Source organism: Geotrypetes seraphini, chromosome 3, assembly GCF_902459505.1.
Source record: "Geotrypetes seraphini chromosome 3, aGeoSer1.1, whole genome shotgun sequence".
NCBI lineage: Eukaryota > Metazoa > Chordata > Amphibia > Gymnophiona > Dermophiidae > Geotrypetes > Geotrypetes seraphini.
The window spans coordinates 162,474,505-162,496,912 of NC_047086.1; the positions used below are offsets into that span (position 1 = coordinate 162,474,505).

A 22,408-nucleotide genomic window follows, 5' to 3' on the forward strand; every position below is an offset into this window, starting at 1 on the left:
GTGCTTGGAGCGGCGTCCCTTGAGGTAGGTGGCCAGTAAATGGCCCGCTCTATTAGAGGAAGCATAATAGGTGGCTGAACGACGGAAGATTGTAGCTGAAGCAAGGGAACTAAAGATTTCGTTGTATTGAAATTTAAGTTGTTGTAATTGTTTGTATAGAGAAGGGTCATGGCAGTCATAAAGACGAGTCTCATAAAAATGAATATCAAGTTCCAACTGATGCAATATGGATTTTCTCTCCTTTAATTGATGGGCCGAGTAGCTAATAATTTCTCCTCGGAGCCATGCTTTATACGCTTCCCAAATGATGGAAAATTCCATATCCGAGGAAATGTTTATGTCAAAGAAGGCACGTGATTCTTTATTAATATGGGAGAGAAAGGTTTCATCCTGGAGTAGAAAGTTGTTCAATTTCCAATGTCTAGGCTTGGACATGGAGGCCCAGTTGAGAGTGCATGAGACCGCTGCGTGGTCTGAGATAGTGATATCATGGATTTGTGATGAAGTAACAAGGTTGACCAAGTCCTTAGAGCCCAGGATATAATCAATCCTAGAGAATGAATGGTGTGGTGCCGAATAAAAGGTGAAGTCTTTGTCAGTAGGATGAAAAATTCTCCATACGTCTGCCCAGCCATAGGAATCCATCAATTTGATGACTTCAGTCCGAACTCTGAGTTTGGCTGGACGGCAAGAGGAAGATTTGTCAATGAATGGATCCAGTGGGAAATTGAAGTACCCAGCAACAATGGTGTCTGATGTGAGAGAAGAAGAACATATGGTCCGGAAGTGATGGAAGAAAGCAGGGTCATCGGCATTCGGGGCATATATATTAAGTATCTTCAGGGGTTTCCCAGAAATAGAGCCCTCAACCAGAGACCATCGGCCATTGGGGTCAAAATGGTGAGAAGAAAGTTGAAAGTTCAATGATTTTTTCATCAGGGTAACAACTCCGTTTTTCTTATTTAGGGCAGGTGCTGCAAAGCAATGTTGGACCCAGCCGCCGGAAAGTTTTTGAGCTTCCTCCCCACTAAGATGAGTCTCTTGAAGTAGGCATACATCCGCATTAAGGTGTTTGAGATAGTGTAGAATTTTCTTTCTTTTGATGGGGCTATTAATACCCTTGACATTAAGAGTTACCAGATGTATGTTAACCATTTAGAAAGAGGAATGGAATCTGCAGAGTAGTTGAAATAGGAGTATAACAGCAGCGGAGGTAGAAGAGGTAATGGTTAGCTTCCAAAAAAACAGAATAATGTTGAAAAATTATGAAAGAAAATAAAGAAAAGTAATGATTCATACTTAACATGTGAACAGTCAAGGAACAAAGAACCATAGTTGGGATCCCATGTTGTCAAGAGGATCTCAGCTTCTTCCTCTCAGGAGCCCGGCACTGTTGAAACATGAAGGTGAATACAGATCCCGGGAAACATGAAAGAGGGCATATTTGGGTCAGACTGGCTCAGGTCATAGCTCCCACAGTGTCATCCAAAAATTGTTGCAGGGCAATAGGTTCATCAAAGTTTTTAGTGATGTTGTGATACGTTACCCGCATTTTAGCCGGATAAAATAATCCATACTGCGCTCCAATATTCTTTAGCTGAGGCCGCATAGCCAGGAAGGCTTTCCTTTTTTGTGCCGTGGATTTAGAAACATCCGGAACAAATAGTAATCGTTTGCCATCCGCAGACAGAGCAGGAGATGATTTGGCTGCTTGAAAAATTTGAATAGCCTGCGTGTAGCGTAGAAGTTTCATGACTATGGGTCTTGGTGGTTTAGACGGTATTGGAAGGCCCGAGGGGACCCTGTGTGCCCGTTCAATTTCCAAATCAGGCAGGAATTTGAGCTTTAATGTGGATGGTATGAATGAGTGTAAAAATGCCAGCATATCTGTCCCCTCAGTGGATTCAGGGAGCCCAATGAGACGCACATTACTCCTTCACATTCTATTAGAAATATCTTCCAGATCCTTTTGTAAAGCAGTAACTTTCTGCAGATCGCACCGAATTTCTAGGTACTGTGAGTCATGTGCGTCAAGGCGCTCCTCCGTAAGATCGATGCGTGCATTTTTCTGCTTTAACTGTATCATGATATTACTCATTTCACTTTTGATGTCGGCTGTAGTGGCAAGATTTTCATGCATTAAGTCTCTCAAAATCTGAAGATCTTGAGAGATAGAGGTGCCGTTTTCCATTGCGGTTGTTTGAGAGGCCTTAGCTGGGGAGGGCGGCTCGTGTTTCGACCGTTTAGATGCCGGATGCGCGGCCGCTGAGCTCGTGGATGGCACGGCATCGGCTCTATTAGGTTTGGAAGTCATTCCGATTGTAGGGAAAGTTCGTCTCTGACCTGTGCGTGTTCTCTCCGGGGCTGAAATTACGATTTTAAAGCCGGGTTGCGACGGAGGAAGCGTGCTAAGCGGCCATCTTGGATGCAGGCACGTGACGCCCCGACTGAAATCATCTCTAATACATTGCAGCATAGGAGTGATATTCATTCCTGCCCTGATGTGAACAAAGCAAGATAATTTGCAGATATTACTCTATGTGATGTACATGCACAATAAATTACAGTAAATTATCTCTGTTTTCATTAATTTTGATCACTCAGCAATCTATCTTAAGTTTAGGACTGCTTAGTGCAAGTACAGACTACAGGATGAGCACAGGTTTTCAAAGGACTGCCTCTGTACTGGTACTGAATCTGCAACACCACTTAAGATGCATCATGCAGGGTTAGAGCAATGGTCCACCAAGCCCTGCATCCACGACCACTGTGGCTAGTCTGGGTTACTTGAACTAATCTAATCAGAGCTTCTTAATTGCACTTTTCCAGTACAGGTTCAAGGCGATTTAAACTAAACTAAACTAAACTAAACCTTAGGTTTGTATACCGCATCATCTCCACATTCGTAGAGCTCGGCACGGTTTACAGGAGATGGGATAGAAAGGAACTACAATGAAAGGTAGAGGTTTACAGGAGATGGGATAGAAAGGAACTACAATGAAAGGTAGAGGTTTACAGGAGATGGGATAGAAAGGAACTAGTTAGGAGTTAGAGGACCAAGTATGAAGAGTTTTTTGAGGGCTTAGAATGCCAGAGATAGAAAAAGTATCAGATTTTTGAGAATAGTTAGGTCTTCAGATGTTTGCAGAAAAGTTGGAGGGAACTCAGGTTCCGAAGAGGGGAGGAAAGGTTGTTCCAGAGCTCGGTGATTCTGAAGGGAAGGAAGGTCCCTAGTTTTCCTTTATGGGAGATGCCTCTTAATGAGGGGAAGGATAGTTTTAATTTGTGGGTAGATCTGGTGGTATTAGGGTTTGAGGAGTTCCAAGAAAGAGGGATACATGGAGGGAGGATCCCATGTAGGATTTTGAAAGCTAGACAGGCGCATTTGAAGTGGACCCTAGCGATTATCGGTAGCCCATTTACAGGTTAAGAGGCCAATATAGAAACATGGGGAGTGAACTCATCAGATCCTTTCCCAGATCTCCACATCTGTTAGCATGCATGACCCATGATTAAATGAGTCAAGTCTCAGCCATGCTAAACTGATTTCCTGAATCTCTAAAGGTTATAAGATGTTCTGCTGCCTCATTGTGAACATCTTCCTAGTTGCAGGAGCTAAACATATCAGCCCTGTCCTCATGCTCTTCAATTACTAATACTGTTTTAAGAAAAACATTGAAGGGACCAGGACCCCCGTAGCTCTTGCAATTCCATTGCCAATACACCGAGAGCCCTGAATTGTATGCTGAGTTACATAAAGAGCTACTCCGCCTAACTACCAGACACAAAGAGGTAGCTAGTCTATAGCCAGATACAGTTTACACAAATTGAAACAGCAGTATCAAGTCATGGAACAGGTAAGAAACATCACTTTTAAAATATATTTTATATAACATTTTCTATGCGATATACTTTGATTGGGGAAGATTTCTCCGCTTAATTTTGAAAAATAAGCAGATGGAAAAGATGGAAAAAATGATTTCCAAACTAGATTATTGTAATGCTTTGTTTATGGGCCTATCCCAAAAAGAAATCAGACGCCTTCAAATTATACAGAATGCTTCCATAAAAATAATTCATAAAGCAAATAAATTCGACCATGTCACACCTTTACTTAAGGAATCCCACTGGCTTCCCGTCGCACATCGTATTTTATATAAAATCTGTTTGCTTACTTTCAAATCACTAATGTCTCAAACCCCAGCATTCATTTTCAGAGTGTTAATTCCATATATAACTACAAGAACACTGAGATCTCAGGATCAACATCTATTGGCTTTTCCCTCATTGAAAGTTATTAACACTAGACAGCTTACTATTTTTTCAGTGACCGCCCCACAATCTTGGAATAATCTCCCTCTCTATATTAGAGAAGAAAAGAACTTAACTAAATTCAAGACTAAGCTTAAAAGTTTTCTTTTCAATGATGTTTTTAGTTAATAAATGACTTTACATTCCTTCTTAACCTTATATCTTCTTATTTGTACTTTACTCCCTTCCTTTTGTTGTAATCCTGAAATATAGAATTTGATACAGAATGTAACCCTTTAAATATATATTTCCTAGTGTTTCATGATTGTAAGTTTTTGTAATTATGTAATATTATTTGTCTATGTAATAATTATCCCAAGTACCTGGCGGTACTTGAGGGAGTCCAGAGAAGAGCAACTAAACTGATAAGAGGTATGGAAAACCTCTCATATACTGACAGACTGAAAAAGCTGGGGCTGTTCTCCCTGGAAAAGCGGAGACTTAGAGGAGACATGATAGAAACCTTCAAGATCCTGAAGGGTATAGAAAAAGTAGACAGGGACAGATTTTTCAGATTACGGGGAACCACAAGTACAAGGGGGCACTCGGAAAAATTAAAAGGAGACAGGTTTAAAACAAATGCCAGAAAGTTCTTTTTCACCCAGAGGGTGGTGGACACATGGAACGCGCTTCCGGAGGCTGTGATAGGCCGGAGCACGTTACAAGGCTTCAAAGAAGGTTTGGATAGGTTCCTAGAGGATAAAGGAATTGAAGGGTACAGATAAGAGTAGCGGTAGGTTATAGGGATAGTCTGGGACCATTGCTCAGGCAATGGGCCTGATGGGCCGCTGCGGGAGCGGACCGCTGGGCGAGATGGACCTCTGGTCTGCCTCAGCGGAGGCAACTTCTTATGTTCTTATGTTTGTACATCGCCTAGAATGTAGAATAGGCGATTAATCAAATTGCATAATAAACTTGAAACTTGATAAACTTGATGACGAGAACTCCACTAAAGCTGCAAATGCTACATGCACATGGAAGAGACGGTTGATGGCTAGCTGAGGGATTCTGGATCACAAAGGCCTCAGATGTCCTGGGTCCCTCTCGAATGCCCTGTAGACACTGAGGCTGGAGGGCGGACAGGGAATGCACATCAGATGCTAAAGTGCAACATGGAAAAAAGGTGGATCGGGGATTGAGGATTGGGGGGGGGGGGGGAGACACAACAGTTTTTCTGGAGGAACAATGTATACAAGGGTGGTTGAAAAGTTTAGTAAAAAAGCAAGTTAAACAACATAGTCTCCATTAAGGGCTATACACTTAGTCCAGCGAGTTTCCATTTTTTTCATATAAGCTATTTTTCTTACAATGCGAAAAAACTGGAAACTCGCTGGACTAAGTGTATAGCCCTCAATGGAGACTATGTTGTTTAACTTGCTTTTTTTTACCAGCCTTTTCAAACCACCCTTGCAGAATGCCTGGATTTCACAGATTACCACATCTCCTCCTCTGCCATCTCCAGACACCGTCCATTCTATCTTGCTGCACCGAATGCCTGGAACAAACTGCCCAAATCCTTATGTTGGGCTACGTGGCTAGCAGTGGTCAAGTCCAAGTTAAAAGCCCACCTCTTTGAGAGCGCTTTCAACTCCTAATTCCTCTCACCTTGGGTTCTGCATCCCCAACCCTATATGTCATGTCTGTCTGTCCAAGTTAGATTGTAAGCTCTTCCAAGCAGGGACCATCTATTAAATGTTAAAATGTACAGTACTGCATAAGCATTTCAGCGTTATATAAGTGATAAAAAGTAGTAGTAGATGTATTGTACACGATTTTCCCAGTTCCCACGGGTTCTGTGTAGTAGAGACTGAATGAGGAGGGAAGGAAAAGGAACAGTGACTACTACTTAGGAAGACAAAAAAAAACTCCCCCACCCAACAGTCTGTCGGAGTTCAATAAGAGGGAGTAAGTTTCTCTATTTTATCATCATTATTATTAAAATTAGATGTATTAACGTCGCGTCCTTCTCTAGAAATATGTACTGTACTGGCAGCAGGTGCCCAACGAGAGCACAGTATCCAATGAGAATCGTTTTCCGGGAACGCTGGCCAATGAGGATCGTGGTTCCAGGGCCAGTTTCCTATCACCCGTTCGACCTCTCTTACCTCACAGGGTAGCAGTTCGGTGTTTTTCTCCTCATTGTTAGCGATTCTACAGAAGATGCAACTGCTGAATTCCGACTGTCCCTCCCAGCTCTTCTCCGCTCCGCTGCTAGCTTCCCCGGCCATGACGTCTCTCACTCCACCTCTTCTCTCCGGCCCGACCTCAGCCCAGCCCCTCTGCGGATGCAAGAGGGGCTCTCAGCCTGGTCTCGGCTGCTGTTCAATACTTGCGCCATCTGCTGGGCTCTTGCAGTACTGTAATCCGTGGCTTCAGCTTCTCTACCCGACATAAAAGGCGGCTGTAAAAGCATAGGAGCCAAGTTCAGTGGATGGTGGTGATCGCACCCCGCAAAGCTACAGGCTTATTAAAGGAGAAGAGATGTTTTAAAATCCAAGGGGTTGCAGGTGGGAATCTAGCCAGGAAGGTCTAGGATTCAGAGGAGGAGTTCCCAGTATCCAGTGGATCGATTTTTTTTACTCCGTCAAAAATAGACTAGGGGACACTTGATGAAGTTACAAAGAAATACTTTTAAAACCAATAGGAGGAAAACATTTTTCACTCAGAGAATAGTTAGGCTCTGGAACGCATTGCCAGAGGTTGTGGTAAGAGATGATAGTGTAGCTTTTTTTAAAGAAAGGTTTGGACAAGTTCCTGGAGGAAAAGTGCATAATCTGTTATTGAGAGAGACATGAGGGAAGCCACTGCTTGCCCTAGACCAGTAGCATGGAATGTTGCTGCTCCTTGGGTTTTGGTCAGCTACTAGTGACCCGGATTGGCCACCTTGAGAATGGGCTACTGGGCTTGATGGACCATTGGTCTGGTCCAGTAAGGCTAATCTTATGTTGCCTGGAGAATGTGTCTCAGTGGGGCCTCTATCCCAGGTGCATCCATATGTTCAGCTCTGAGAAGACCCAATGTGAAGTGCGAGTTCAATGGCTCTCTTACCCATCCGTTACTTACACCCAGACTACGGGAGAGTTTTACAGTTTTTCTGAAACAGTTTATAATTTGCTTATCATGGGAAGAGAGCAATATTCCCTACGCTGTTGTCCCACCCAAAGAACGTTATTGACATTGAAGAGGAATTTTTTATTTTTGCCATTATGAACTGCACTAGACACTGGTGGATGCCTATTTCGGAGCCCTACTAGAAAGTAGATGTGGTTTGACTTAGGTTCACTCATTTAGGCCAAGAAAACCCTGGCATAAATGGGAGTGTGCCCAGTGGTGTAGGAAGGGTGAGAGGCACCCAGAGGGGTGGTGCCCTAGGAACAGGTCCAGGAAGTGATGTCAGAGGAAGAGCTGACTCTGGCATGAGCAGCAGTTGGGCTTGCTGCTCATGCCGGGAACGTTAACAAGATAAGGGAGAAGGGGCGCATGCATGCAGTAGTGAGGGGAGCAGAAAGGAGGAGGGGTGCCGCCTCCCCAAGACAGCGCTTGAGCAGATCAACCTCCTTACATCACTGAGTGTGTATAAGACCGCTTAGACACCATGAGGTGTGATTCTATATAATCATCTAGCAGATGAATGATAGTTGCACTCCTCAGTGCCTAGAAGTTAGATGCCGTTTATAGCCTTTGCTACTTATGGATTTTCTGTTTCCTTTTCCTATCTCAGACTGACTCTACTTTATTTGGGGATCACCAATAAAGGTGATTTTTAATATACTTGTGATATCCTTCTTGCCTTTTAGAATTTTTTATTTATTTCAGTTTACACTGCAACATCACCTCCTCCAGGACTCAGTAATTATCCAAGCATAGGTGCTCACATTTCCATATGATTGGGAGTGCCAAGCACAGTACAAATTACCCCTCCCTGGACACAATGAAGGAACTTAGGGGTCCTTTTACTAAGATGCGCTAGCCGTTTTAGCACACGCTAAATATTAGAGTGTGCTAAATGTTAACACGTCCTTAGAATATAAGAACATAAGAACATAAGAAATGCCCTCACCGGATCAGACCGAGGTCCATCAAGTCCGGCGATCCGCTCACGCGGCGGCCCATTTAGTTCTCTATTATGAAAACCTGAAATTACCGTATCCCTCAATATGATTTGCAAGAAGGTGTATATCCAAACCCCGAAGAGTAGTCTCCGCCACAACACCCTCAGGAAGAGAATTCCAAGCGCCCACCACTCGTTGTGAGAAACAGAACTTCCTGGCATTCGTCCTGAACCTGCTGCCACCCAGTTTCAGGCTATGACCTCTTGTCCGTGCCACATCTGAAAATCTTAGTAATGCTGCTTCTTGGTCTATGTCATCAAATCCTTTTAATATTTTAAAAGTCTCTATCAAATCGCCTCTCAGTCTTCTCCTCTCGAGTGTGAACAGTCCCAGTTTCTTGAGGCGTTCTTCATAGCTCAACTTTTTCATACCTTTGACTAGTTTCGTGGCTCGCCTTTGCACCTTCTCCAACAGAGTTATGTCCTTCTTAAGATAAGGAGACCAGTGTTGGACACAGTACTCCAAGTGTGGTCTAACCATTGCTCTATAAAGCGGCATTATGACTTCTTCAGATCTACTCATGATCCCTTTCCTAATTATGCCCAATAGACACGTTAGCGTTCAGCGTTCGTTAAAAGGGCTAGCGTGCCTTAGTAAGAGAGGGGTTAGTTAATATTGAGGGTGCTCAGCACCTACAGTGTTGACTCTTATATGACCCAAGAGTGTTTTGCTTGTTTTTTTCCCTCCCTATTTTTCAATTCCAGTGATTCTCTTCCTTATTATGGAGAAAAATTCTACAGAGTGAAGGAGTAGCCTAATGGTTTTAGAACAAGGGGCTGAGAACTAGAGAAGCCCAATTTGAAGCCCACCGTGTCTTCTTGTGATCTTGGGCAAGGTCACTTAACCCTCCACTGCCTCAGATACAAATTTGGGGGTCCTTTTACTAAGGTGCACTGGCGTTTTTAGCGTACACTAACTATTAGTATGCGCTAAATGCTAAGAAGCCAAAAGTTATAAAATGGGCTTCTTACCATTTAGGATGCACTAATTATTAGTGCACTTTAAATCTGTTAGCTTACCTTAGTAAAAGGACTCGGATTGTAAGCCCTCAGGGGTCAGGGAAATAACTAGTGTACTTGAATGTAACTCACTCTAAACTTCTGAGAAAGATGTGTGAGGTCAACTATGTATTTTTTTCTATGGTGGCTGAGATTTAAAGTACTGTTAGCACTCCTGGCATCCTGTCTACTTTCCCCCCCTAACTAGGACCACTGTTTTGCCAGAAACTATAGTCAGATCAAAACAATTTGTTCTGACAGCCTCACATACACAAAGAGCCAAGTGGGTACTTTTAACCACAGAAAGGTTGGACGGATTTCCAAACAGTCCATTTATCCACTGTTACCGCCGCTATTAGCACTAAAAGCACTAGCACAGTTTTGTAAAAGGGGGGGGGGTTAGTTTGTTGTCATCAATAAATATTTTTGAGAGTTTATGTACTAGCCTGACTTTGTGTACGAAGTTAAATGAGTGGTTATCTATATAGTTATGTGCAAAAGAGGAACCACTTACTTGCTTTCTTTAATCATGAAAACTCTCAGATACAAGCAGGAAAGTTGTTTTGCTCTTTAAGGCACTCTTTTATCAAACTGCGTTAGGGTTTTTAAAATCGCTGCCACCGTAGTAAAAGCTCTGATGCTCACAAGAATTCTTTGAACGTTGGAGCTTTTATCGCAGCGGTCGGCAATAAAAAAACCCCTAACGCGGTTTGATAAAAGGGGGCCTATGTTAGCTCTCTCCCTTAAACAAGTTTAAAAAAGAAAACTCTTCAATGCATAAATTCCTTTATTGAAAATATTGTCATACTATTGCATTACATATATTCAGTATATTCACAGATTATGGATTGAACAGCATTGTTTCAAATATAGTACATGACAGTTATATTTGTGCGCGCACACACATGGATTTGCATATATGCATTCTGACAGGATAATACCATAGAAGAGAGTAAACTGTAGGTAATAAGAATGAAGTATGCAAAATGTGGAACTGTTTTGCTTTGAGCAACAGGTGGTCTGAAATAGGTCTGCAAAGATGAATATTCCTAATGCCCTAATATGTCCCCTGTTGATGCCTCCTACTGTGTGACAGCCAATGAACTGTCAAAATAAATCGCTCACTCACCCACCCTGTGGCCATGAAATGACATTTAACAATCCAAGCCTAGTGTTCAGTCACTTAGCCTTTCAGCACCCCTCTGTCTTATTGACTCAGTGGCACATTATGTAGAGAATTTGTGTAGGTGGAGCAACCTTTACATTACACTGTTGGTACATCAGCCATTTTGGGCAAGCTCAGGCAAGTGGTTTTCTACTTTGCCCAAACTGGAAATGCAAAGGTGGTAGAATTTTTACAAAGAGATTACTCGAGTTATCCCCCAGGAGCACCCAAGGATGTGGTATGATTACAAAGGAAGAAAGAACATTCTCCATTTAATATTTTATTATTATGGCCTACCAGCATGCCACATGCTTAGCACCTAGGATATTTAGCTCACCCAATAATGAAAATGAACATATCTCCCTGGCTCACTCCATCACTGGTGATAAATTTGTTGGTACTCATTTGTATGTTTTTTTTCTTCTAATGATGGTACATACTGACCAAATAAGTCATACCAGTTATTTCTGAAGGTAAAGTATAATTTAAAGCAGCAATATTAGTTAAATTTCTCTTGATATTGAGTCGCATATCTACATTTCGGAAACAGAGAAGTCCTCAAAACACAAAGTACTTGCACCAGTTTTGGGCTCGGTTGCAATCTCTTCTGGTCTTATCCCTAGTTATCATTTTTGTTTTGCCTGAATATGGCTTATTTCTTATAGTAAAACATACTCTATAAAATAAAGAACATATATTTTTGGTGATAGAAAACTCCTTCCCACTTTACAATCTCCTCTTTAGTGCACTCTTCACCTGCTCTTGTTCTATTCACCCCTTTCATACTGTGTGGTGTCGGCCTTCAGAACACTGGTAGCAGCAATGCAACATAGTAGATTTTGTAAGATAAACCCCACACGGTCCATACACTCCACCCAACAAGATAAGCTCATAGAATATGATATGCATATTTGATCTTGATTTGTCCTTGCCATTTTCAAGGCATAGATTGTAGCAGTCTGCCCAGCACTGGCTTTGCTTCTCAATTACTGGAGGTGCCATTTCCATTCTCTTTCCATACAGGATTCCTTTATGATTATCCTATACATTTTTTAATTCCGTTATCGTCTTCATCTCCACCACCTCTTGCGGGAGAGCATTCCAGGTATCTACCACCCTCACTATGAGAAAAGTACTTGCTGACATTATTCCTGAGTTAGCTCCCCTGCAACCTCAATTCATGTCCTCCAGTACAACTGTCTTCCCACCTCTTAATTTGTTTGTATGTTAATAACTTAGAAAGATTTGAATGTCTGTATCATATCACCCCTATCTCTCCTTTCCTCCAGGGTATATATTTTCAAGTCATCAAGTCTCTTCTCTTACATCTTGTGGCACACACCTCATACCATTTTCATCACTTTTCTCTGAACCACTTCAAGTTTTGTTTCTAATGTCCTTAGCAAGGTATGCTCAGAAAACAAGGCAATTGAACTACTATGATATCCAAGCTTGCCTTACTTAAGCACCTATGTATTTTACTGACCATAGTATTTATAATGTTTGTACTAGTCACACTGAGGTTGCCTGTTTCTTGGTTGCTGATAGCTATTTTTTGTCGATTTTAGTTATTGATATACATTTTTTATGTCCATGACCGTGATTTTATTTACTGATATTTATTAATTTGTGTAAATATATGATTTTTGCTTTTTTTTTAGTATATAAATAGCCTCTGATGTAGCCAACTGGTAAAACATGGCCATGTCAGGCTGCTGTTTTTGATACCTGGGAGCTTTTTAAAGATTTGATTAAAGGATTATTTCTCTGACAATCTGCTTCTTTGTTTTCTTAGCAAGATATGGCCTCCAAAACTTAACAGAATACTCCAAGTGGGACCATATCAACGACTGCACTTTAAAATAACTGTAACCATTAATGGAGGCTTGAGAACTGTTCGCTGTCTATTCTCTGAAATAAGTTCATTCTCCTGATTCTAGGGATTGAAAAGTAAAACAAGGGCCACAGCTCACACATGGAAATTAATTTTGTAACAGGGCACCAAGGGTAAGAAGGCACCTACTTAAGTGTGATATTATAAAGAAAAACAGACACCTACTTGTATTTATAAAATATATAAAACGTCCCATGCCAATGTGGTAAAACTACATCAGGTGTATACCTGACTGGGCCTCCGCGTGTGCGGATCGCCGGACTCGATGGACCATGGGTCTGATCCGGAGATGGCAGTTCTTATGTTCTTATTTGTTGCATGCATGTGTAAACTGTAATATTTTATAACTTATGCATAATATCTGCATACTCCAAACTTCACCCTGTGCAAACTCACTGGAAAAGTATGCATTTTTCAACTAGTCGGTATTCTGCAAAAAGTCATTGATGTGTGTATGTTGCCACAGATGTGATTAAGCTAACTGCTCTCACCATTCTCTGGTAACGATTACAATACCACAAAGTGGGTACTGCTTAAAGTATACAGCACTTTATAGAATTACCTACCCCTTGTATGCCTATCCAAACTCAATAAGATGTTCTATAAATGATTGACTATATTCTTTGTTTCAGCCTGTTCTGGAAACCCAAAGCCAGGGCTGACTCAACCTATGGACCAAGTGAGGCCTAGCCCAGGTTGTTGGTAATAAAGGGCACCAAAATCCCAGTGTGGTCTACATTCAAACTTCTAGAGGGATAGCGGACTGGAATTTTGGCAACTTTATCAGCAGTACTCTCAGCCAGTGCTCACGGACTTGAGAGACAAGGATACTGGATCAAAAGTGTGTGTGTAAAGGAGAGATACAAGGGGTGGGAGCAACAGTGCAAAAGTTGGCTCAGGGTGCTGCAATCCCTTGAACCAGCCCTGTCCAAAGCATCTTGTCTATATTACTCTTCATTATAGTTTTCATCATTTATTTGTTCAGGGGTCAGTTCCAGCAATGGCCAGACTGGTTCTCTAGGGAAGACTTAGAAGAGAGGCTGGTGAAATCAGAAGAATTTTAATATGTTTAACAACAGATCCACATCTCAGTTTAAGGCAACGGCAACATTTTTTAAAGATGCTTTTTAAGTTTCAGTGTCCTTTTAAGGATTTTTAAACTTATTTCCTTTTTTAGTCCATTTGTATTGGACTTACTTGTTTCTAATCCCGTCCTTTTGTTTTCCCCTTTGCACCTCACTTTTCTTTAACTATTGTAGTTCTTCCCCTCTTTCCATTTGTACCTGTTTGTCCAGTAATGTACCTTATCTTTTGTTAAGTTATGTTAATTGTATTATCTGTTTTACCCTAATTTTTTTTATTGTACAGTCACCTTGAAACAAATGATAAGGTGGTATATCAAATCAATAATAAACTTGATCTGTGGCTGGGTATAGAGACTATCTGAAATTTTTCAGTATGAGTAAGGAGAGACCAGAGAGGAAAGGATTGTTTGTGTTTTCAAACTTTGAAATGAAGCAGGAATAATAATTAACCAAAGACACCCCCCTAGTAATTTTGTTTTACCTGTATCAGTCTCTTTTCTGTTAACTGATGCACTAGTGTGAACAGAGACATACAAGTTTTCTGTTGTTATATGAGAATGGGTTAAAACCAGTCACCGAATCTCTTAAAGTGGTCCTCATTGCTACTTCCTCTCTGGATATCTTTAACAAGGCCTAGGGATTTTCCCTCCAACTGAGGACACGGATTAAGGAAAAAGAAAGTATGGGGGACTAAGGCTTGCAACAGTAGCTCCAATAGGAAGTGTTTTCCCAGGCTGTATCCTGCTCAAGTGCATGAATTTTAGGGTTAGAGGTACTGGTCCCACTGTACAAAATGGGATCTGTGCTAAATAATGCACATTAATGCATGTAAGTATGTGGTAACACAGTAGTGCCTTTTAATAATTTAATCCTTACCGTTTATTTCCCCAAACAGACCTAAAAGGTGTCCTCTGCTGGCCCAACTTACTACAGACAGTGACCATATTTATCTTTTAATACCTGCTGTTGAACTTCTAGGACAATATAACCTAGCTGTGCTGATTCCTGTCCTCCATGTTTCCCGCAAATATTACTGCTATTGTGCTTTCAGACTGGGATTTTGCACTCGTATCACCAGTGCCCTGAGCCAGTATCTCATCTGGTACAGCTGAGAGAGAGAGAGAGAGAAAGGGAGCAGAGTGGAGGCACAGATATCAGATTGTGGAGGGGGGAGCACCAATGAAAACGTTGACTCAGGGAGCCACAAATTCCTTGAGCCAACCCTAGCTGTAAGACTACAATTTTAGCTGCAGTGCAGCAAAACCCTCATTAACTGACTAAAGAAAGCACAGAGGAATTTCAAACTGCCAGTGTGTCTCTTCCAAGTAGAGAACTGCACAGGGCCAGAAATTTCACCCATCTCCAATGGGATCTAACCCCTACCTACCCGTCCCCAGTAAGATCCATTCCATCCCCACAAGTAATCTCCTCTATTCCCACCTGTACCTGCAGAACTAGATGCTATTACAGGTTCACAATACTTTATCCGAAATGCTCAGCACCAGAGACTTTATGGACCTTAGAATTTTTTATTTTTTTGAAAGGACGTGTCACCGGTGGCTGCGGTGATTCATAATTGTGCTTGCTGCGGTCCTGCAGGCTTCTCTCTGCTGCATCCTGCCTTGCTGACATCACTTCCTGTTTCCTACCTAGCTGGACATGAGAGAGAAGTTTGCTGGGCTGCAGCATGCAATGAATATGAATCGCTGCGGCCACTGGTGAAACCTCAGAGGTACACCAATGCAAAGTAAGATGAAAAATTGAAGTAATATCGGTGTAGAGTAAATTCTTTAAGGTAACTTTGGGGCTATGTTTCCTTTTTGATGCTAAAAGTGAGCTTTTTTTTGTACAAATTAGTAATGCATCAACATTACAAAAAAAATATTGTTTTTTGGAGTGATACTGCCACAGTAAATGCACAGAAGCCCATTCAATTCTTATGGGCTTCAGTGCATTTACCATGGCAACATTGCTACTGCGGCTTTGTACAAGGGGCCCTTAATATTTTAAAAAAATGATGTCCAATTATGCATTTCTCTAGGATTATTTTGGGAGTAGTGCTTTTGAGTTTAATTATCAAAATCAGGGGGAAGTTAGATGGGAGATACTAGAGCCCTGAAAGTTAATTTGGAGAACAGTGCAAGGTTGAAGATATGTCTGAGCCCTTCATAGCAAATGCATTCGATGTTCACATTTGGCATTATTTCAGCTATATATCGGTTTACAGCCTGTATGGCCTCAGGCCATGTCCATATTAAAGCCGATTCAGACATTGCTTGTTCTTTCTACTGGAATGTAGACATCATAGATGGCGTATCTCCCATTATTACAAAGTGTACTTGGCCTGCCTTTGTTCTCAGGGGGCAATTTAGGAAGCTTAATACCCTTGTGTCAGGCCTGTGCCATCCTTAGAGGTGAACAATGGTTTTCCCAAATCTACCTGGCTAATTCTTTTTATAGACCTTTCTTCCATGAATTTGTGCAAACCTCATTACAATTTCACTGGTCACATCCTCCAGCAATCAATTCAACAACTTAATTACATGAAAAAAAAGAAGTTTCAATCTATTGGTCATTAGTTTCATACAATGTCCTCTAGTTTTTTGTGTTCACATGGTAAACAATTGTTCCCTGTTTAATCTCTTCAGCATACTTAATATTTCATAAGACTTCTATCCTATCAAAATTTGATCATTCTATTTGGCTCACAACCTCACAGGACCCTCCTCTAAGAAAAAGGCAAACCTGTAATATCTCCCTGTGCTGCCAGTAGCTGTTTTGCACTGAAAACCTACAGAAAATCTTCTGGTTGGGGTGGGGGAGGGGAGAAGACATCTCTGTAGAGAAAGGGGATGTATAAAAGTTTACTGTTCACAATTTCTTTTCAATGTATTAAAATTTCCAACTAGAATTCAGTTTGTAATGATGTGAAGGCCTTCCCAGTAAAGAAAAATCTTAGTCAAGTCCATGAAAGAGAATTACATATTGTTTCTAATAGCAAGACTACTGGTAATCCTGAGAAACTGGAAAATTAGACACGAAGAAATGTTTAAATTATCGCTAAATTCATCTACTGTATATTATTGTCAGCCCTGAGGAACTGATTGCTATTTTAAAAACAGATTAGAATTCATCACATGATTTAGGAAAATTTATTTAAAAGTGAAGAGAAATTAAATAAATTTGTACCAGTAGCTGTAAAAGGTCCAATAACTATGAAGATCTGTATTGGACTTGTTGATGTTCATTTAAGAAGCTGAGTGATGGTAAGGTGGGAATTAATGTGAAAAAGAAAGGAAAAATAACTATTTCTTAAACAGAAAGTTTGGTACCATTTTCTATGCATGACAAAGAAAAATTCCCGCTCCCACCGAGCACAAAAAAAAGACCTCTTGCCATTATGTACCTGAGGGAAAAACTATCCTTTTGAGGCTTTACTTCTGTAGATCACATTGATGAAATTGGGTATGGAGAAATAGTTAAACTGAATGATGGGGTTAATAAAGGATCATAGCTTAACTATCTCTTTGGCATGAAAATAAAAGATCTTATTGTGTTTTACCTGCTAAAGCAAATGGAAATACAATAGCACCTCTCTAAATTGGTAGGATTACTAGTTTGGGCTGGTTTGAAGCCTGAAGGGGGCTGTTATAAGCAGGCACATTTCAGGTCCTGAGCTAACCCTCTTTTCCTTTGCAGCCACGAGGAACACAGTGCTAACTTTCCCCTATCAGTGGCACACAATTTACTAAGGGCTCCTTTTACTAAGGTGCACTAGCGTTTTTAGCACGCAGCTAAGTCCTCGCTACCCGCCAAGAACTAACGCCAGCTCAATGCTGGCATTAGCGTCTAGCGTGTGGGGCAATGCAGAGCGCGCTAAAACCGCTAGCGCAGCTTAGTAAAAGGAGCCCTAAGTCTGAATAATGTGGCATCAAGCAGATTTTCTGTTGTTCCTGACAGTGCAGTGAACTAAGACATGAAGTAGAGTGAACTAAGACATGCAGTGAACTAAGACTTTAAGAAGCCCTGCTATGTTCCTGGCTGCAAGGGACCAGTTATGGCAGGGGTGTCTAACCTTTTGGCTTCCTTGGGCCGCAATGGTAAAAAAAAAATGTTTCTTGGGCCGTGCAAACGCTGCAGCAAGACAGAAAAGGGAGCCGGCAAGACGGTAAACACCCAGGGGCTGCAGAGGAAAACACTGCATCGTCCTCAACCGGGGCCGCACAAAATACTTCACGGGGCCGCATGTGTCTCTCGGGCCGCAGGTTGGATACCCCTGAGTTAGGGTGAACAATGAGGGAAAGACCAAGATGGGCACACCAACAACAAGGGGAACATCCCTTTGCCCACCCTTCAACCCCAATCATACGCAATGTCATACGCAGCCACATTTTTCTCAGGATTAACATCTGCTTCTCGCCATTACTTTTTTTTTCTTTTTTACCAAGTATCCTTATGTTTCCAAAAGATAAAAGGTCTTGTGATTAAAATGCTGCCTTTAAGCTTCCCCTCCAACTTCCCTTTGTGGCTTTCTACATGCCTACAAGTCTGGGGAGGCACTCTCTCATACAGGCTTATTCCTGACTACAATAACTGCCATGCTACACTGGAAGAAATCACCTGATTCTCACAGCACATCCATCTATGTTGGCTGATTAAATTCAGCTCCATGGAAGCAATATAAAAATGTTCACATGTGGCCAGTAAATGCCACCTTTCAACAAGTCCATCAGCACTTACCCCCAAATAATTAAAACGCTATTGTAGAACAAACTCTGTGGACCTAAGTCAGGTGTTCACATTACCAAGCCGCTAGCTCTGAGAAACGCCCTGCGCTTCTTCTCATAAGATTTTTACCACGGGTACCTGCTACTTAAGTCACTTTTGCAACCAGTGCCCCCAAACAACACACTATTCTCAGCACAAGCTTTAACAACTTCAATAATAACTAGGAAAAAAAAAATCACATCTCTTGACTGAGCAATTTAAAATTAAACACTTGGTGCTTGTACAAATGCTAAACAATCAGAATTGTTTCAAATAAAATGACCCTAAAATAATTAGGGGAAAATAACTAAAGTGAAAATAATTTGTCCAAACAGTATAAAAAAGTTAAATAGCAGACTAACTTTAAAAGTCAACTGAATTTCTTTCCATAAGTATAAACCTCCCCTCCCAAAACAAAACCCCTTTATTTTGGACAGCAGAGATGAGTATATGTATCTCATTGCTAACATTAAAATTTCAAAACAGAGAAAGAAGAAATAAATCAAATAGCAGTTTCCATATGAAATAAAATAAATAACAATTTTTAAAATAAAAATTTTAAAAAAACTTGGAATTCCTTTGAAGTTGCAAGTTTCCCTTTAAGTACTACTGGCTTATAATTCCTTCTCTTTTGTTACTGAGAAGGATTAAAGAAGTCACACACAAATAACACTGTTGCCTGAGGCATGGTAATGCAACCCCTTTTGTCCATGTTTAGTACTTTGTCCATTACAACTGGCATGTAGTGGCTATATTCACACCATTTCATCTTGGTTTCCTTATAGCTGCAATGGATTGCCTGTAGAAAAATTAAAATGTTCCTTAATAAGCCCACGCAGCAGAAACATTTTCCAGACCCTTTTTTTGGTGTGGGGGAAAAAAAGAAAGAGAGAAGATAATGCCCCTGCCCCCTCAAAACTGTTTCTTCAGGTGACTTTCATCTGTTTCTTCATCTCTCTTTTGCCTTTTCCAGTTCTTGTTGCTGTTTCATCATTGCCCTGGCACCAGGCATAAGGATAAGGCTGTGATTTGATAAGTCCCACACTGGGCTCTCCAGCTTCCTACCGTGGTGCCAAGTAAATCATTTTCACGCCTGCTGCAGCATATTCAGCATTTTATTCAAAAGTCCACACTTCCACATCCTGCACAATGAAGTCTTCTTTCTTGGACAAGATTTCATTGTTGAAGGTGCTGCAGGAGTTGCTTCGACCATGGTATAAATCAGCATCTAGCCATAACCCAAATTTTCCACTAGGGAACAGGGAAAGAAAAGCATAATGGAAAGGTTATGAATCAGTATTGAACAGATAGTGAATCAAAGCTATGGCAGCAGCAATAGGAAACCAGGGAAATTCTTTAACCAGCGCCTAAACTTAGGCATCGGTAGATGCCCTGCCGATGCTTAAGTTAATTGAAAAATGCCTTAGAAATGGCAAAAAAATAGCAGTGTTAAAGTATCTACCAACGCCTAAATAAAAGGTGGCTGGAATCGCAGTTAGGTAGCCGCTTTAGGCCAGAGAATGCCAAAGTAGGCATGGTAAATGGCGGAAGTGGTGTTAGGCGGGCTAAAGTGGCTACCTAGCCATGATTCATAGCAAGATAGGCAGATGAAATGTAGGCCTGGAAAACCCTGCGATCAGCTGAGCAGCTGCAACAGGCAGGAGGGATGCTCACTCCCTCCTGCCGGAACCCCTGGCCCGCCCCAACCGCTGATACCCTGAATCCCCCAAACCTCAACCACCAATACTCCTGAACACTTCACCCCGATACCTCCCCAAGTCCCAACTATCGCGTACCTCTTGTAGTAAGGCCGGAAGGAGGGATGCCTACTTCCTCTGACTGGCAGGCCTGCCTCATCACAAAGACGGGCCTTCCCCTTTCCGGTGCATCCTGGGATGCACCAGAGAGGGGCATCATAGGCTCTGATTGGCCCAGGAGGGGCCTTAGACCCCCTTCCCTGTGCATCCTTGAATACACTGGGAGGGGCAGGTCATGGGTTCAGGGGGGCCTGCATACAGGAAGGGGTGGGAATCCCTCCTACTTATCAGGGGGGGGGGGGTCCTACGCTGGTTCTGGCAGGAGGGAGTGGACATCCCTTTTGTCAATGTCGGGGAGGTCCCCTGCTGCAGCCGCTCAGCTGATCATGGCAGGGGTATTTTCCCCCTGATCAGCTGAACCAGCAGGGCTCCCCGAAGCTGCGGCTAAGAGGAGCATTGCGGCTCAGCTGATAAGGGATAACTTTCCCTGCTGTGATCAGCTTATGGCTGCTGTAGCCTGATTTTCTTGATCCCGCGGCAGCATAGGCAGCTGATATGTAGGCCAGAGTTTTCTGGGATGATTCTGTAACTTGCACTGTCGAGTGATTGACATACGATTGGTGGCCGCTTTTAAGGCGGCCATTGACATAGGCGCCTGTTACAGAATCTGGCCCAACGTTTTTAGATAAGGCTAGCATGTGTGTGGTGCAGTGGTTAGAACCACAACCTCAGCACCCTGAGGTTGTGGGTTCAAATCCCACACTGCTCCTTGTGACCCTGGGCAAGTCACTTAATCCCCCTTTGCCCCAGGTACAGGGGACAGATAAGGAAAAATGCTTGAGTACCTGAATGTAAACCACTTAGACTATAAGTGGTATATAGATACTTAAATAAATAAAAATAATCAGGTCAATATTTATCCAATTAATACAGCAGAAAAAGGAAGTTTACATCTGTTAGCAAAACAATCAGAATTAAGAAGAAGCTAACAGGAAAATGTTGTGGCAGTTAAGAGTTCATTAATTTCTTTTTTTTTTCTAATTGAAATTTTTAGTAGTTGCAATATAACTAACATCAAGAAAAAGGCAAATATCTAATAAAGAAAATTAATATAATAAACACATCATTTCCTACAAGCGCACATCTAAGGGAACATGAGTGGTTTCAAAATCATCACAGAAAAAGAAAAAATATACATGATATGGAATGTAGCAGACTGACAAATCTAACCCTATTTAACCTAGATTAAATATAATTTAGAAGCAATCGTATTTTTATTTGCAAGGAAAATCTCTAGGTGCAGCAGATCCAATAAAGAATTCACAAATTTCTTATAGTGAATTAATTATAGAAGTAGACCATCAGTCTTTAAATACCTTGATGCAACAGGTTTATATTTTTCTGCTCAAAACTGAAGTTTTAAATTGGGTCATCATATGGTCCTCCAACCCCTGCCAACTTTCCGCCTCCCCCCCCCCTTTTTACAAAGCTGCATTAGTGTCTGCTGCTGTGATAACTATCCCAAAACCCATAGAGATTTAAAGGGCTTCGGGGCTTTTGCCGTGCACCTTGGGGGGGGGGGGGGGGCGGCTAATGTAAGAAATTAGTGCAAATGAAATAAATTTACCATATCAAAACTAAGTTCACTCTTAAATTTATTTATTTATTTTTAATTAGAAAATCATTACTAACATGTAGTACAAATTGGCTTTGACGTGCCCTTTTGTGATCTTTCCCACACGCTACAGCCATTTTTATCACTGCCAGAAAATGGCTGTTGCAATTAGCAATTACTAAAATGACAATGAAGTGGCCTATTTATTCATAATAAGCAGCCAAAGTAGTTCAATTGCTCTGAGCACTGTTCTAAATGCAATTGAACTACTTTGGCTACTTATTATGAATAAATAGGCCACTTTGTTGTTATTTTAGTAATCATTAACCCTTTGAAGTTGACATGTATTATTCTTTATACTTCCTTCAGTATTTGGATATGTTCCAATTAGCATGCAGGCATTACCAAACATTAATGTGACCCGGCGTAGGCCCTTTTAAGCTGCGGTAAGCATGCACTAGGGTTTACCACAGCTTTGTGAAAGGAGCCCTTAGGCTCCAATTCTATAAATGGTGTCTAATATTAGGCATCCCTTATTTATACCAGGGGTTTCTTGTCCTAAATACTGGCACCTAGATGGAAAACATGCCCAAGATCTACCCACAATCTACCCTTAACCATGCCCACTTTCTGGTAGGCACCTTGGACTAGGTGCCTACCACCCATTTTAATTTTTGCCAATTATGATGAGCTCTTTATTGCTC

General features: G+C 41.5%; 2 protein-coding genes across 11 annotated transcripts in view; both read right to left on the minus strand.

Annotated features, from left to right (window-relative positions):
* HINT3 (histidine triad nucleotide binding protein 3) overlaps nucleotides 1-6,668 on the minus strand; it is a 43,114-nt gene extending 36,446 nt beyond the window's left edge. The window contains exon 1 of one of the 6 annotated variants that reach the window (XM_033939304.1): nucleotides 6,417-6,642. In XM_033939304.1, coding sequence (XP_033795195.1) covers nucleotides 6,417-6,539 — 123 coding nt within the window. In that variant the 5' untranslated portion in view covers nucleotides 6,540-6,642. Of the gene's footprint in view, nucleotides 1-6,416 lie in introns of all 6 variants that reach the window. The other 5 variants (XM_033939303.1, XM_033939307.1, XM_033939305.1 and 2 more) reach the window with 5 other exon arrangements.
* A 7,853-nt stretch (nucleotides 6,669-14,521) lies between these two features.
* The window catches only part of NCOA7 (nuclear receptor coactivator 7), a 351,548-nt gene continuing 343,661 nt past the window's right edge, over nucleotides 14,522-22,408 (minus strand). For all 5 annotated transcript variants that reach the window (XM_033936068.1, XM_033936069.1, XM_033936067.1 and 2 more), the window contains one exon: nucleotides 14,522-19,583. In XM_033936068.1, coding sequence (XP_033791959.1) covers nucleotides 19,448-19,583 — 136 coding nt within the window. In that variant the 3' untranslated portion in view covers nucleotides 14,522-19,447. The remainder of the gene's footprint in view (nucleotides 19,584-22,408) is intronic.